Below are 16,430 nucleotides of genomic sequence, written 5' to 3'. Positions count from 1 at the left end.
GCGAAGCTTGTCCCAAGAGGATGTTGGGGGTCCGCTGAGAGGCAGACAGTGGTCATGTCGTGTCTACAGTAGCGGGTTTTCCCCAGCCATGCAATCAAGGGCTTCTCTGTGACTCTGGTCCAAGCTCTGGGGTTCTCTCCACAAGCTGCCCTGGTCATTGTTGGAGGGGTTCACGAGGCCCCAGGTCAAGATCTCAACAGGCATGTGGTGAGCAGCCTTGTCGGGTCATTCACTTCTGCTCCAGGAAGTGGACTCATGAAGACCCCACACTGTGTGTCTGGGGAGAGTTCTCAAGTTCACCACATCCTGCCAGGGCTCCTCAGGCTCAGCTTCTTAGAGCCTCAGTTTCCTCCTCCTGGTGGAGCACCACAATACCCACCCAACAGAAGGTGTTCTCTGTGTGTTAGGCATTTCCTTCTGTGGTTGGTTGGCCTTTGCAGTGGTGGGGCAGGAGGACGCGGGACAGGCCACCAGGCAGGCTGACATGCTGTGTGCTGAAGAAAAGTGGCCAGAGTCCCCGCTGTCCTCCGGATCAGGGAGCCAGGAGGGGTGGTGGTGAGCAGGGTCTTGATCCCAGTGCAAGGGACCTGTGGGCCTGAGAGGTGGTGTAGTGCAGACCCTCCAGGCAGGTGAGAAGGTAGCTGACGAGCCGTTCAACTTCCCTGCAACTCAGTTTCCCCACCCGTCAGATAGCCCTGGGGGTCTCTAGGGGCACCCCAGTCAAAGCTGTGGTTTCCGAGGGCTCAGTATCATTTGATTGACCTTCCTCCTGCCTTATTTCTGTCGCCTGGCATCTTGCTTCAAGTTCCTGGGGTGGTCCTCAGGACAGGCCCAGCTCAATGAAGGCCTTTCTCACTGCCTTCCGGGAGGTGGGAACGGCTTGTCTTCACACTCGGAGGGAGGGAGGGGAAGATAAAAGGGGCGTTGAGAGCAGAAGTGTGTCTGGTCCCAGTGAGCTTTCTGAGTTAGGCCCGTCTCCTGCCCGCTCCCTGGAGAAGGAGCCCCCCAGGGTCCCTCATCTCCTCGCTGGTTTCTGTCTTGCAGGTGTGGGCAAGAGCAGTCTATTGTTGCGCTTTGCAGACAACACTTTCTCAGGTGAGTTCCCCAGGGCTGCTGCTGGGAGGGGGCGTTGTCAGGCTTTAAATCTGCCTCTCTGGCCCCAGACCACCTGGCTCTGGCCACCCTGGAAATGCAGCATTCAGGTGGTCAGGCTGAGAGGAGGAGGGGGTGGCGGAAGTGAGAAAGCCACCACCCCTGGGTCCCTTTTCACTGGTCTTGAGCAGCCTGTCCCAGCAAGCCCATTGTTTTCTCACCCGGGTCAGCTTGTTCCCCGACACCCGGCGGCAACAACTAAAAGAATGTGACGAAAGTTCAGGACACTACGTGTGTATAGAATGGTAGACAGTGAGACGTCTAGGTGAAACAACAAATGACTCCTTGTGGTCCCTCGTAGTCTCCATTCGGTGTGGCATGTGTCTTCTCAGGCTGCTTCGTAAGTCCACATGCTACCCGGCAACTGGCCTTCCCCTCAGACTAAAGGGACATCCTTCCCCTTTTTATATATAGAGCGCTCAGGTCCTTCGGACCGGCTCTGCCGTTGGCCCAGAGCAGGGATGGCGGAGCCGTACTCAGTAATTCACTCAAAACTGCGCTTCCTTCAAGTCAGTCCCAACGCACAGTGACCCTGTGGTGCAGAGTAGAGCTATCCCTGTGGGTTTCCCAGGCTCTCAGTCTTGATGGGAGCAGCAAGCCTCCTCTTTCTCTCATGGAGTGGCTGGTGGTTTCGAACTGTTGACCTTGCAGTTAACAGCCCACCAGGTAACTACTACTCTCCTTGGGCTCCTTCGCTTACTGACTGTGCTTCTGGCGAGTGCCTCTGTTGTTAGTGTGTCTGCTAAGTGGGACAGGCCCGACCTGTGGTACACTGTGTTTAGCTGGGCAGCTGGGTGACTGTGGACGGCTTCCCTGCTGTACTTGTGAAGCTCATGTCTACAGAGTGCTGCGAGGTTAGGTGCATTTGAAATTGTCTTACAAGGCTGTGGTCTGCGTGGGAGCAGACGGCCACATCGTCCTCCCACAGAGCAGCTGGTGGGCTCACACCGCTGACCTGTCAGCTAGCTGCCAAGTGCTTAACCATTGTGCCACTACCGTGCCCTTCACATTTTCTTCAGTACTGCTCACGTCATTTAAACTCCTACTGACGGAACCCCCAGCCAGTTGGAATCAGTGCTAGGTCTCAGCGCCTTCCTCTTTGCTTCTCTGGTAGGCAGGAGATGGCCTCTGCTTTCCGTTTGCATTTCCCTCCTCACTGGTGCAGCAGGTTCCTTATGGTGGCTATGGTGGGCTTGGTAGCGTCCCCTGTCGTGTGGTGGAGGGTTAGCCCGAAGTGACCAAGCCACTTGTGGTTACGGGTTGAAAGCTGGTGCTCTAAGGGACCCTGAGCCCGTGGTCAGGTCTCCGCCCCTAAAGTGGGTGTGGTGTCAGCCCTGCTTCCACAAGCTGAGGCAGACTCCCGCTGCTCAGAGATCCAGGTTGTGGGGTGCAGTGGGCTGCTAAACTACCCTCCTCCTCTGCGCTCCTGCAGCTCCCCATCCAAGCGGCTTCAGACCCCTGGAGGGCTCTGACAATCTCACTCCTCAGTTCTCTTTCCCTGACCTCTCCGTACAGACCAGGTGGGCTTGGTCTGAAGGATGACAACAGTTCGTGGGGTGAGGTCCTGGACTGGGTGCCAGAAGGTTGGCAGTTCAAGTTTGCCCCCAGGTAGAACTTCTGAGACAGCCACTATTGAAAGCTGGATGGAGCACCTCTCTGCCCTGCAACCGTGAGGCCACCATGAGTCAGAGTGGGTGGCCAGGGGTTGGCTTCTGGGGTTCTGGCTGTGCCTCACCTCTGGGTCCTTCTCTCACCTGAGCCAAGCATGATAGTTCTTATAACCATAAATACCTCCAGACATAACTCATGTCCTCTAGGGGGCAAAATGGCCCTCTGTGGAGAACCTCTGGGTATAGTCTGAGCCTGACACGCAGAGGCCGGCGTCACCCCGGCCACTTCCCTTCTCAGCTTCCTTTGCCGTCTCTCCATTCTAGGGTTCTTTCACCGGCTTGCACACTCGCTGCTCGGTGATGAGCACCCCCAGTCTGTCAGTTGGTCAGATTGTGGTGGCTTGTGTGTTGGTTGCTGTGATGACGGAAGCTCCGTCACCGGTGTTTCAGATACCAGCAGAGGCACTCAAAGTGAACGGGTTTCAGCGGAGCCTCCAGACTAAGAACAGACCGTGAAGCAGGAATTGGCTTAGCTACTGGGGATCTTTGGTTAGCGACTGTAACCCTCAGGAGGACTGGCAGAAGGCGATAGATACGCAGTGGCTGCCGCATAGAGCGTATGTGAGGGTGGCGCAGGACGGTGCTGTTCACCCTGTTGCGCACGGGGTCGCTGTGAGTCGGCGCGGACTCCTCGGCAGCCAACAACAATGGTGAGCTCTGTGCCGAGCTCCTCGTAGGGCTGGGCTCTGGGCCACACCCCTTGACATTATCGGGGCTTCCAGACTGGCCTGCTGCCTGGTTTCTGAATGCCCTCCCTCCTTCCGGGTGTGCTTTTGTGGGGCCCGGTTTCCGAGAGGCCTGCAGTGCGCCTCCCCCAGCTCAGCCTCAGACATCTCCGCTGGTCTACAGCCGGGCCCCAGTGGAAGCCTTCCTCCATGTTTCCTGGTCGCTTCCCTCCCTTAGCCCTGCCGGTTAGGTATTGGACTGCTCGCCTCAACCTCTGGTTCAAACCCACCAGCTGTTGCAGGAGAGAAAGATGAGGTGGCTGGCTGGCTGCTCCCCTAAAGATCGAGTCTTAGAAACCCTAAGGAGCTTGCACAGGCTTAGAGTGGACTCGGTGGCAGCAGGCTTTGCCTCCTACAATAAAGAGCTCAAGTAGCGCACAGGTTAAAGCACTCGGCTGCTACCGGTAGGTTGGGGGTTCAGGCCTACTGGCCACTGTGGAAGAGAAAGATGAGACAGACTACTTCCTTCAAGACAGCTCCTTGGATGCCTCACAGGGCGGGTCTTCCCTGTCCCATAGCAAGTAGGTTTGGGTTTGGCTTTTTCTTCCTACACCTTACAGAGCCTGTTCTTGACCTGCAGAAGTGGTTGCTCCGTGGGGAGCAGTCAGACTACCGTGGGATTTCCTAAAGCTGTGAGGGCCTTTGTGGCCTGGACCTAGGGTGCACCAGGCCAGCTTGCAGCGTGCTTTGGCCGCCTTGTACAGGAGGCCCCACATGAGCTGCTGAGAACGCAGCCTGTGCCCGCCTATTCCCCGGGCATGCCCACACATGCACACACTTGCAGGGTGAAAACAGGCTGGAGAGCAGGCCCCGCCTCTCTGCGCCTGCCTATTGCCTCGCACTTGACCCCAGCCCTCCGAGCACATGCGCACGTGGACGTACTGCGGTTCCTTTCCTGAGGGGGTTTCCAGCTGACCTTCATAGCGTGTTCATTTTGACGGAATAGAAAAGACACTGCCTTGCTTCCCAGCCCCTTCTCTAAGCTCCAGTTGGCAGGCGCTCTCTGTCACATCTCCTTCGCACACTTGGCATCTCGCTGTGATCTCCCCACCACTTTGCTGTTGATTGTTTTCCCGGCCTGGCCGGTGGTCCAGGGGCTGGGACTGTAGGGGACCTGCTGCTCCCTGGGGTGCTGACCGAGTGCCTTGTGTGTGCAGGCAGCTACATCACCACAATCGGCGTGGATTTCAAGATCCGCACGGTGGAGATCAACGGGGAGAAGGTGAAGCTGCAGATCTGGGACACAGCCGGGCAGGAGCGCTTCCGTACCATCACCTCCACGTGAGCCACCTTGCCTGCCCCAGTGCTGCCTCGGCCAGGGTCCCTGGGCCTGCGGAAGGGAGCTCATTGCTGGTCACCTGTGGGCCATGTTTGGCTGCACCTGCCCGTGTCCCAGTGTGTGTGTGGGCCTCCGCCCGAGGTGGCAGTGACTGATGGTGGCCCAGCTCTGGAGTCTCAGGCAGCTTCTCTCTGATCCTTTCTTTACAGTGAGGGTGGCAGTGGGATTTGCCTCACCAGGGCTCAGTGAAATTAGCCCCAGACTCATTGCTGACAGACAGAAGCCCTGTGGAGGGGCTCTGGGCTCCAGGAAGGCGCAGGCTCTGCAGGCAGCCTGGAGTTGCGGTGGGCAGGTTCCCAGAGTGGTAGTCTCCATGGGCACTGTCCCCCTGAGCTCCTTGGTCAGGGGGGGTTGTCACACTGTGGGGGCCTGTCTGCTACAGAGCTGGCTGAGGGGTGCTTCCCACCTGCCTGTGGCTCAGCACCTTCCAGGGGCCCCATGGAGGACGAGGCCTGTCACTCAGGCCTCCCCCTACTTTATGTCACTGAATCATGGGACAGTGGCCTGTGAGGCATCCTCTTGGCTTAGCAAACATACACCCAGAGAGGGTGAAGTGACTGACATGGCTTGGTTGGCAGGTGGAGGGTTTCCACTTGAGGAAAGTTGTCTGCTGCTCCAGGACACTTCCGGTGAGACCAGCCAGTGCCACCAGGCTGGCTGAGCACATTCCACCTGTGCACCGAGGGCCGGGTGGGCAGAGCTGCTTTGTGTTGAGGGTTCTGGGAGGTGTTCATCAGCCACCTGAGGGCAGCGCGGGCTTTCTCAGGTGCGTGAGGGGGATCCGATGACACCCAGTGCTGGGGCCAGCTCCCCGTTGGATCTCCTGCCTGCCTGCCTGTGGGGGAGCTGGAGAGTGGGCTCTGTACGGAATTGCCCAAAGACTCTGGGGCACAGGTGGGATGGGACCAGGAAGTGGGTCTTCTGTCCAGCAGGTGGGCTGGCAGGGTGCAGTTGTGTGACCTTTGGTTCAGGGCATCGAATGAGAAACTAAACCACATCCTGTTAGCCCTGCCCCATCCCCTCAGACCCTTGTCTCTTGCCAGGAAGGCAAGCGGGGCAGAAGCGAGCAGGGCGCCGTGTGGAGTCAGACCCTGTGTCTGCTCCCCTCTCAGCCTCACGTCTCCCTGGGAAAATGGCTGTGACGGAATTGGAGATGGTGGGGGCGGGCGGGGGGCACCCTTGGTGTGCTTGCTCCGAGGAGGTCTCAGTGACCATTGAGGTTGCAGCAGTGGGAGCCGCACCACAGCTCTGAGTGCGAGCAGGCTGGGGCCCTGGGGGCAGTGGTCATGGGCCCCAGTCCTCAGTGGGGATGCCTTCCTTCCATGCTGCCACTTCTTCCACGGGCTCCGGATGGCACTGGGTTCCCACGGTGCCAGCATGCACTGACCTGGGAGGAACAAGGGGCCTCGGAGCCTGGGAGCCTGTGCCCCTGGGAAGGCAAGCGAGTCTGCCCTGGGGACGCATCTCCTTTCTCCTCGCAGCCAGAGGCCATTGCTAGTGTCCCTAGTGGACGCTGGAGGAATCTGCCACGCAGAGAGGTCCCAAGCCCCCAGCGTTCAGAGATGACCGGGCTGCTCTCTGACGGGCTGCGTGTGAGTGGCTGTGGAGTGTGCACTCATTGTCTTCTGTTACGCAGTTTGGGGTTGAGGGCCGAGTGACCCTCCCTGCAGGGGCTGGTGTGAGGGCTGGGCTGAGTTCTCAGGCTCAGGGCTGCAGCTCCCACCCTCCAGGCCTGGGAACAGGTCTCTGCGTGGTGTCCCCCTGCTTTCAGGACCGTGTTCAGAGGGTGGGCCAGTTTAGGTGTTCCGTGCTGGGTGCCTTGGACACAGTGCCAGTGGCATGCCAGAAGCCTGGTCGAGCCCTCCAGCCGAGAGGTCCGCACACGGGGTGCTGGGAGTCTCTGGGCTCCCCTCGCCCTCAGGCCCCCAGGGGAGCAGAGATGCTGCTCCCAAATAGTGCCTCTTTTGTGAATGGCATTTTGCCTAAAAAGTGGAGGCAAACCCCTGTAGAAATAAACCGAGCTTCACAGAAGTCTCCATCAGGGCCAGCCTCTAGGTCTCCTGCTTAATGCTCAGGCTTGGCCCCAAGACCCCAGTGCGAGGGCCCGGGGTGCAAGGTGGAGGGTGCGTGCCCAGCCTGAAGGTCTAACGCAGAGTCTGGCCCTCCAGGTATTACCGGGGGACCCACGGGGTCATCGTGGTTTACGATGTCACCAGCGCCGAGTCCTTTGTCAACGTCAAACGGTGGCTTCACGAAATCAACCAAAACTGTGATGATGTCTGCCGAATATTAGGTGAGGCCACGGCGGGCCTGGGGGCAGGTGGGTGGGCAGTGGGGGGCCCCACCAGGCTGGGCTTACTCTGCTCCGTCTCCCAGTGGGGAATAAGAATGACGACCCTGAGCGGAAGGTGGTGGAGACAGACGACGCCTACAAATTCGCTGGGCAGATGGGGATCCAGCTGTTTGAGACCAGCGCCAAGGACAACATCAACGTGGAGGAGGTGAGGCCGGTGGGGAGACGCGCCTGTGGGACAGCCAGGCTACCATGGCCGAGAACAGCCGCGAATAGAGTATGCTGAGTGACCCTGTTCTCAGTGAAAGTGTGCACAGCAAGTTAGGCTCCCATTTGGCAGTTTCCTTTCACCAGTCATCAGTTCTTCCTGTGCCTGGGAGACTGGATGTCTCCCCCTCCCCGAGGGCGGGAATTAAATGAAACCCATTACATCATCGGTCAAACCAGCTACCGTCATAGGCCAGCGGTTCTCAACCTGTGGGTCACGACCCCTTTGGGGATCGAACGACCCTTTCACAGGGGTCCCCCGATTCATAACAGTAGCAAAATGACAGTTAAGAAGTAGCAACGGAAATAATGTTATGGCTGGGGCGTCACCACAACATGAGGAACTGTATGAAAGGGTCACGGCGCGAGGAAGGTTGAGAACCGCTGGTCTGTCTAGTCAATGGCAGCTTGTGACTCCTCTGGGTCGGAGTTGACCTTGCTCCCAGGGTTTTCGTGGGTGGTTTTTAGGAGACCCACCACCAGGTGCCTCTGTCTGGGTGGCCTGGAACCTGCAGGCTTCTGTGAGCGGCCGATTGCTCACTGTTTTCATGGCTACTAGATGCCAAGGGAAGGCTGTATGATGGTTGTCCCAGCGGGGTGTGGCACGTGCAGCTGTCTGCGTTCTGACAGTGGGAGGCCCCGGGGACGTGGGGACAGTTCCGGGCAGGACCCCATGCCCCACCCACATGGGGCCAGTGATGCGAGCAGGCAGGCAGTGGGCTCTCCGTCCACAGAGCAAGTGGACCTTTAGCTGATGTCTTGAAAGGTTTTAGATGTTTCTCTCCCTCAAGAGCGAAAGGCTGGACAACCTGAGATGAAATGACTTCCCCAAACTCACACAGTTTGTGGGTCTATGTTGTGGTCTTTTTTGACCTTGAAGCAAACCAGCTCACCACTTCTTTCTAGAAAGGGTTTGAAGAAGCTGGCATTGCGTGTGTGCGACGGGCCTCGCTGCTCTGTGACCGCTGTGTCCTCTCCTTCCCACAGATGTTCAACTGCATCACAGAGCTGGTCCTCCGGGCCAAGAAGGACAACCTAGCAAAGCAGCAGCAGCAGCAGCAGAACGACGTGGTGAAGCTCACGAAGAACAGTAAACGAAAGAAACGCTGCTGTTAGTGGCCCAGCGACACCGCAGGGACTGCACTGCGGCCGCTCCTCGGGGGACAGTCTCAGTTCCATGCCGTTATTTAAAGAATTCTCCACGTTTTTGTATCTGAAGGCGCCATTGGCACTTCCTCCCTTCCTCCCCCCTCGAGTGCCAAGAAGGTGTTGGACAAACCTGCCCTTCCCTGCTGGTGCCCCCACCCGGCCAAGGACGCTGCCAGCGCGGGGAGGAGTCTCCAGTGTCTGTACATAATGTCTATTGCGTGAACCAGCCGTCCCCCGCCCCCACCCCTCCCTCGTCCTGCTCTGCCTTTTGTCTCCTTAACTCCACAGCCTGCTGCAGCAGACCCTCACCACCCCACCGGCTCCGTGAGCGGCCGCAGCTTCCTGGAGACAGGACCGGCCTGGCCGCCTCTTCTGCAAGCCGGGCTGGGGGCCTGGGCACCCTGCTGCTCTCGTCTCTCCCTAGGCCGTTGGCCTTTGCTGCCACCTTGAGCCTGACCTGTAAGCACCTGGCACCTGGGAAGCCAGGTCTCCAGATGGTCTCCTTCTGCAGGCCCTAGCCCCTCATCCCAGAGGCCTCCAGCTCGGCCTCCGAGTCTCCAGCCCAGGGAAGAGTAGGTGTCGACTCCGTACCCAAACGTCTCAGGCCCGTGGGGAGGGAGGGGATGCGAGTGCAGAGGTGTGGCCAGCGGCGCGTAGAGGAGCACTCGACAGCGAACTAAAGCCAAATCAGACGAACCGAGTTCCTCGTGCATCTCCTCTCCCCCGGCTTGGACCCCCACTGCGAGTCCTGTCAGGAAACCTGGACGGGGCTCTTGGCAGAGCAGCTCCTGCCCTCCGTCTGTTTCTTGGTGGGGACAGGTCCCTGTGGTCAGTCCAGGGTCTCCACTGGAGTTCCTGGGACTAAGGTGTAGCACCAAGCACCTCAGAATATGGGTGGGGGCTGGGGAGCTGCTGGGCTGACAGGCAGCTGTGGATACTGACAGTTTGAGTACAAAGTTGAAAGCGTTTCCCAACCAGTAGGGAGGACCGGGCAGGGGCTTCACCCTGATGACTGCTGCCTGCGCCTCAGGACCACGGGCTGGGCGTTCCCACCCCAGGGTTGTCTTTGCTCCATTCCCTTTCCGAGACCATTTCCCGGCGAGGCCTGATGGGACAATCACTCCCGGCTCACACCTCGGGCTCTCTGGACAAGACTATCTAGTTGGATTATAATCAAAATCGAGCCATTCTTCCGAATACTCTCTCCACTTGCCCAGGCCACCAAAAGCCCCTGGCTCTGTGGCAGGCTGTTGGTGGAGCTGCAGTGGGGTGGGGAGCTCTGGGCCAGAGTGGCTGTGGCCCCCAGTGACTGGCAGCACCTTCCCATTTGGGCTAGGCCCCATGCAGGCCAATCCTGGCAAACAGGTGCTGTGACGATAAGAGCCGGGGCTCTAGGGAAGGTGGGTGGGTGAGCCTGAGGGCTTCTGGCCACTGGGTGTCCAGTCCCCGTGGTGTGTGGTTTGGGGACTACAGGATGTAGTCTGAATGTCACCATGACAGATTGGGGGGTGGGGGTGTGTGGCTCAGGGCTGGGCCGGTGTCCTGGTGGACCTGAGGAAAGCTTCCTGTCCAACAGCACTGCTCAGTGGTTTGCTAGGACGATTTCTGTACGGAAAATTTCTAATTATGCTTTTTAAAAAAATTACTAAAAATAAAGGTTCAAGCTGCCAATTTTTCTTCCGGGTTCAGTCTCCTCTCCCCAGCTGTTCTGTGGGTGGGTAGGATTTGATTGTCCTGGTGGCAGCCCTGCCCAGGTGCCCCAAGGCCATCTCTGAGGCACCAGCTCAAAGCTTCTCCAAGCTTGGAGTGTCTGCTGGGCACGGGAAGCAGGGCCGACAGTTCCTGCCTGAGGGCACCCTGTCACTGCAGCCGCGGGTCTGTGACCTCCTCAAGCAGCTGTCACCAACAGGCTAGGACACCAGTATCACCACCTGCAGGTCGGTGCTTTCAAATACCCAATGACAAGCCAAGAGCTCTGTAGAAATTAATTTTATTCTCATTCAGACTATTTTCAAAAGAAGCAGTGGTGTGCCGTTTTTCTAAAAATATGCCTTTATAGATTTATATATAATATGTATATTATAAAATCCATACATGTATTTACAGGGTTGCTACATACAAAAGGTACAGCACTGTGGTATGTACACATCTATAGTACATTCTTGCCACGGCCCTGCTGGGCTGGCCCAGGGAGGGAGGCGGGCCTGGACTTGGGCCTCAGCAGACGGTGGCCGGAGCAGCAGGGGTGGGCGTTCCTTCTGCGCCCTGGGCCGACGCAGTGCTCCTGTCCCCTTGGTACTATGTTGCCCTGTGGCTGACCACAGACCCTCAGGGGCTAGTCTGTCCTGGGCCTGCTTGGCTGGGCTAAGAAGTATCTGAGGGCCAGGGGCCAGGTGTGGTAAGAGGGAGGGTCTCTCCCTAGGGGCCCACTACAGGCTGGGGAGGACGAACGGGTGTCAGGAACAGGACCCTTCTTCCTGGGGATCGTCCACCGCAGCCCCTGGGGTGAGCCAGGGAACACCTGTGGCCTTGTCCCCTCCCCTGAGAGCCGCCTCTCCTCTGTCCTCACCCCTCTGCCAGGGCGGGGAGGCTGGGCCTGTGGCTCCCTGCGGCATGCGGAGAAGGGCCTCCACTTGTTGCTCCCCAGTTTTCAGAAGCAGTGCTGGGGGCTGGGCACTGAGCACTGGGTGGGCTGGGTATGACCTGCTGTCAGCTCTACTCAGTAACAGGCCGGGGGTGCCCAAGCTTGAGTTGGCCCTGTGGTGGGGGCAGGGTTTCTACTGCCCTTGTGGACAGTGAGGCGGCCCTGAAGCCCCCCACCCTCCCAACCTAAATCCTCCTGAAGAACGAGAAGAGTCGTTTGCCTTCAGGGGTGCTGGGCCCATCACCCCGGCCTGCGCTGCTGCCCCCCCGGGAGGACGAGGCTGGCCGACTCCGCTCCCTCAGGTGCTTGTCCATCAGCTGCCGGTCAATGACCCTGTGCATGTCGTCCTGTGGGGGGAGAGTTGGGTCAACGGGTGGGGGAGGGTGCACTGGGAGGACACTGCATGAGGGCATGATGAGAGGTGATGAGATGGGTGAGGGTCACTAGGGTAGAAAGCAAGGTGTGGGTGAGACGAGATGGACGCGGGCCCACGGGGGGCTGGTTCTCCTGGCTGGAGTCATTCTCCCCAAGCCCCTCAGTGGACATTCACACCATCTGTCCTTCACCTCCACGGCCAGCTGGTCTGCCTGCCTGGCCTCCTCCTGGACCTAGGGTCCAGCCAGCCAGCTCTCCTGCAAAGGGTCTGGCTTCACGGGGGCTGCCCTTTCCTGCCTTTAAGAGTCCCCCCAGTCCCCAGGAGGCCTCCCTGCCACAGGTGCTGTCTATGCCAGTGGTCCTGCTCAGGACCAGCCGCCCTTGTTCCCTGGACAGGCTGAGCAGCCCCCTTCTCTACATCCTAGTAGCCCAGTTCTTACTCTGGAAGATTCCGTCTGATAGAAGATCCTGCACTGGCAAAGCCGCCCCCTGCTTCAGAAACAAACAGCCTTGTCACAGCCCGCCTGCCTCCAGCTAGGTGTCTCTGGGCCTGCTGTTGCCAACACCCCAAGGCTTTGGCACCACCTGTCCTGCCAGCTGTTTCATCCATGCTCAGGTGAGGGCTCCCTCCACTGACCCACCCCCCACCCCCACCTGAGGGCAGTAAGGTGGCTCATGCAGCATCTGCACAGACAGGGCGGATATGGTTCCGCCCCCTCCCCTCCGTTCTCTTCACACACCTACCCTTCTCCTAGCCTGGCATCCTTTCTCTTCTTCCCCTTTCCCAAGTCCCCACCCATGTGACACAAGGCCCCAGTGTCTGCACGGGCTGGGCTTGCTCAATACACTGCTGTCCAGCTCGGCCCGGGCCACCGGAAAAGAGATCTTTCCAGAGCTGCCAGTCTTTGCTCGGGCACCCTGCAAACGCATTTTCTACCCTTTAAGCAATCGCATTCGTTAAGTGAAACTGAAAGACACACACACACACACACAGAGCTCATGACGCTGCATCTGCCATTCCTTCTGTGGGCAAAGCTGCACGTCCGGGTGCAGGTCAGGACAGCGGCGGGCCATGTGCTGGACATGGCAGTGATGGGGGAAGCTGAGGCTCGATGGCATGTCACACTGCACAGATGGTGGCCAGGGGGAGGCAGCACGGCAGGAGGCAATGGCAGCGGGGGAGGCAGGCAGGGCTCAGTCTCACCTCAAAGGCAGGAGGGGTGAACAACTAAAGCTGTTGAGACGGGAACTGAGAAAGGCCACTAGATCAGAAACCAAAGGAGCCAGATAGTAAAGAGCCCTGAGGAAGCAAACTGCAGCCAGGAGAGAAGAGAGAAGAACAGGGTGGTGAGCGGCGCGGTGGCCAGGACAGCACGCAGGCGGAGCCGGCCTCCCGAAAGGCCGCCTGTGCCATCCAGCTGGCTGGGTTGGTGTTCCTGGGAGAAGCATTCCTGGTTACACTCAGGGCCGAAATTGTCCCGCCAACACCTCATCGAGGAGAGGCCAGCCCCAGCCCTAAGGAGATCTGCAGGCTCCTGACCACGATCCATGTGGACACACTGACTCACTGTCCCCAGGGCCTGGGCTGAGCTCTCAGAAAAGGGAAGCTGGCCTTTGGGGAGGGCAGGGCAGCTGCGTCTGACGCCACTGCCTGAGGGTACTAGCGACTCTCCCCCTGGCTGAGCCAGCAGCAGGGAGCCCGAGCCAGCAGCAGGGAGCCCGAGCCCGCACTTGGCCTTGCTGCTTGGAGAGCATGGTGGCAGTGGCCCCAGAGGCTGGTCTGGCAATGACCCGTTGAAGTAACCACCTCTCTTTACATGGCCTGAGGCTCAGAGACCTCTGGGCTGGCCCCTCTCTCCCACCCAGCCCTTGGCTCTCGGTTACCTGCCAAGCCTCCAGCTGCTGCGAGAGGTTCAGTTTCTGCTGAATGGCGTCCAGCAGCTGGCCATTGAGAGCCATCATGTCCATCCGGCACTTGGCTAGCTCCAGCTCCACAGCGTTCTTCCTGAAAACAGACAAGCCAGGGAGCATGGTTTCAGAGCTCCGGGGCAGAAGCGGTGACCGTGAGGGTGCTCCTCCCTGGAAGTGCAGCTCACGAGCACTCTGAAGGCGGAGGGGCAGTTTGCCATGGGAAGAAACTGTTTCAACAGGCTTTAGACAACTGACAACGATGAGTGCCCGCACGAGGAAAGTGTCCCAAACTGCCTGTGGTGAAGACTGCAGCTCTTCCAGATGTGACCGATGCGGGAACTATACGCCAGTCAGACTGTTCATTCGCCACAGTGGGGAATGCTCCCGGAGGGCTGCTGAGCGGAGACGAGCCCCAAAGAGGGCCCAGGAGGATGGCAGTGGGCATGCCTAAGGGAGGATCCCGGTGCTGGGATGGTGTGGGGGCTGTCTCTCACACGTTTACATTTTTGTCCTTGCATGTGTTGAACAGGTGACATGTATTACGTGTTTGTTTTCCCCAACATTGCTAACTCACCGTTGTGAAATGAATTCACTCACCGTTGTGAACGAACAAATGAATGTATCTTATTCTCTTATCCCTCCCAGGATGACTGCTGGCTTGTGTGTTAGCAAAGTGAACCTGGGTCCCCAAGGTGCTGGGTCCTTGGGGACGCTGACTACACTAAGGGCAGCCGGAGGAGGGGCAGGTGGCCCTTTGAGAAGCACTCGGGTCACTTGCTCTTTGGCCTTACAGACAACGGGTAGTCACACACCCCGGCAGTGCTGCCTCCTGGGAGGGCGCCTGCGCTCCGGGCAGTGCGTGGCACCCTCGTCCACCCCGCCCACTAGCCCCGCACTGCGGCTGCAGTGGCGGCCCCCGCCTCTCCAATGAGCGTCCGGGACTCTGCTGCAGGCTGCCTCCGTCAGGCCGGCTACTATTGGCTGGCGGGGAACGTCAGGCCGGCTACTATTGGCTGGCGGGGAACTGCGGAAGCCGCCGCGGGCGCCGGTTGCCATGGACGCACGTCCGGGCCGCCGCCTCCGCACTAGAACGTGCGCTCAACTCGCGGGCGCCGCGCAGTGGCGGCGGCCCGAGCACTTCCGCCGTCTGCCCGCAGGTGGCGCCGAGCAGGGTGGAGCCGCGGGAATGTGCTGACTAATGGCCCGGCTAGCCGGGACGAGGGACCTGCGGGCGCGGACGGCAGCCGTCAGCGGCGTGGGGACCCTGCCTTCCATTTGCTCCCTGAGGTGCCTCGGTGCCTGTCACTCATGAGAAACTGACGAGGGCCGTGCGCAGAGCTGCAGAAGCGGATTCACCCGTTAATCACGTTTCGAGTTTTTCACCGGGTAAGCCCTTGCTCAACAGAAACACGTTGGCGGTGCGTGCAGTGACGCTGCCCCTGCCCCGGGGGGCTTGGGGTCAGCGCCTCCCCGGGGGTTTTCTCCTCCAGGGCCCAACCCAACCTCGGGGCTCTCAATAAGGCTGGCCTGTGGGGAGGCCCAGATGGCTGAATGTGAAGCAAGGCTTCACATTACCCAGTCAGCAAGGTAAGCATGACCTGTGCTTACTTACTAACCTCTAAGGAACAGTGTCCCTAGTTTTTCACCACATCTAAGAGGCTACTTGTAGGGCCGGCTGGCATCTCCCTTTCCCCACCCTACAGCACCTTCCTACCGATCATGGAATAGGCCCCGGGCAGGGATGGAGGACCAAGTGAGCCAGGTAAGCACAAGCTTGCTTGTGCGTGCAGATTAGTCAGCACAAGCAAGCCTGCGCTTACCTTTGTTTAGTGGGTGAATCATCCCTGAGCCCGGACTAAGGAGCAGCAATGATGGATATGAAACGATGTCGTCAAACTCTGGAGTGCTGTACAAGTGTGGGCATGGTTCCCTCCCTGGGACATCGTCTACTGCTCTCCCTTCTGGTACACCACGCTCCCGTCATTGCTAAGGAGCCGAGTTCTTCTGGAGTGATCTGACCCCTCAGCCTCTCCCCATAGGGCTACCGAGGTTCCTGAAGTTCTCCCTACCGGGGCAGCCTTCTCCCACCCCGTCAGCCGCCTCCACCAGTGCTGAACAATGAAACTCACTGCCACCCGGTCACAGCCTCCTGGACAGGGGACTGCCCGTGGTTTCTGTGCCCAGGACATGCGCTGGGAGGCTTCAGGTCCATTTGGTCCCACTTTTTGTCCAGGGTTGGGACTGGACAGTGTGTTCTTTCTCTCTTGCACCCAACACCCTCCCTGGCTCTAGCTCCCACTGCCTGTCTGGATTCCAAAGTAAGGTCCGACAGTGACCTTCAGCGCTGGCCATGAGTTCTTCTCACCTAAACCTGTAGGCAAGGGCGGGGGGCTCCAGCCCTAATCCCCCTGCCCCACACTCTAGCAGGCAGAGGGTGAGGTTGGCTTCCTCAGCTGTGGCCCCTTCTCTGAGTCTGCAGGGGGAGTTTTGGGACATGGGTTGCAATTCCTGCTGGTCCTGTCACCATGGCTGCCTCTAATTTCAACCTCTCTCTGCTTCCAGAGCTGGTAGGAGGTGACCCCCCAATTTCCAATAGGGTTCAGTCCTTACTGCCTCTTGTTACCATTTTATTACCAATTGTAGCATACATACCACTCGTTGTCATGCATAAAGGTATGCTCCCTGCACCCCCCACCCCCCTTCTATCACACTGCTGTTCAAGAGCTCACCAAATGAAACCGCTCGGAAAGCACTCTAAAATATATACTACATGGAAAATGCCAGGCACATAGACTTTCATCCTCCTGATGTAAAAACACCCACACCAAACCCAACCTACAAGGCATTCTGGTCGGGCATATGGTTGAGCACTTGGCTGGTAGCCAAAAGGTTGTTGGTGTGAACG

General features: G+C 58.8%; 2 protein-coding genes across 2 annotated transcripts in view; one reads left to right on the top strand and one right to left on the bottom strand.

The window, feature by feature from the left end:
• The first annotated feature begins 805 nt into the window (after positions 1-805).
• Positions 806-10,266, top strand: RAB35 (RAB35, member RAS oncogene family). The gene is made up of 5 exons (XM_013006400.3): positions 806-1,095; positions 4,705-4,828; positions 7,055-7,179; positions 7,263-7,387; positions 8,434-10,266. The coding sequence occupies exons 1-5, from the start codon at positions 840-842 to the stop codon at positions 8,560-8,562; spliced, it is 759 nt and encodes a 252-aa protein (XP_012861854.2). The 5' UTR covers positions 806-839; the 3' UTR covers positions 8,563-10,266.
• A 303-nt stretch (positions 10,267-10,569) lies between these two features.
• The window catches only part of BICDL1 (BICD family like cargo adaptor 1), a gene marked incomplete at its 5' end in the record, with an annotated part of 85,926 nt that continues 80,065 nt past the window's right edge, over positions 10,570-16,430 (bottom strand). Inside the window, 2 exons of the mRNA XM_013006399.2 lie at positions 10,570-11,586; positions 13,499-13,619. Of these exons, the coding sequence (XP_012861853.1) occupies positions 11,425-11,586; positions 13,499-13,619 (283 nt within the window). The remainder of the gene's footprint in view (positions 11,587-13,498; positions 13,620-16,430) is intronic.

This window comes from Echinops telfairi, unplaced genomic scaffold, assembly GCF_000313985.2.
Source record: "Echinops telfairi isolate 266 unplaced genomic scaffold, ASM31398v2 ScPeMD7_7412;HRSCAF=8450, whole genome shotgun sequence".
Lineage (NCBI taxonomy): Eukaryota > Metazoa > Chordata > Mammalia > Afrosoricida > Tenrecidae > Echinops > Echinops telfairi.
Note: the sequence above shows the minus strand (reverse complement) of the source record. Positions and strands in the feature narration are given on the sequence as shown.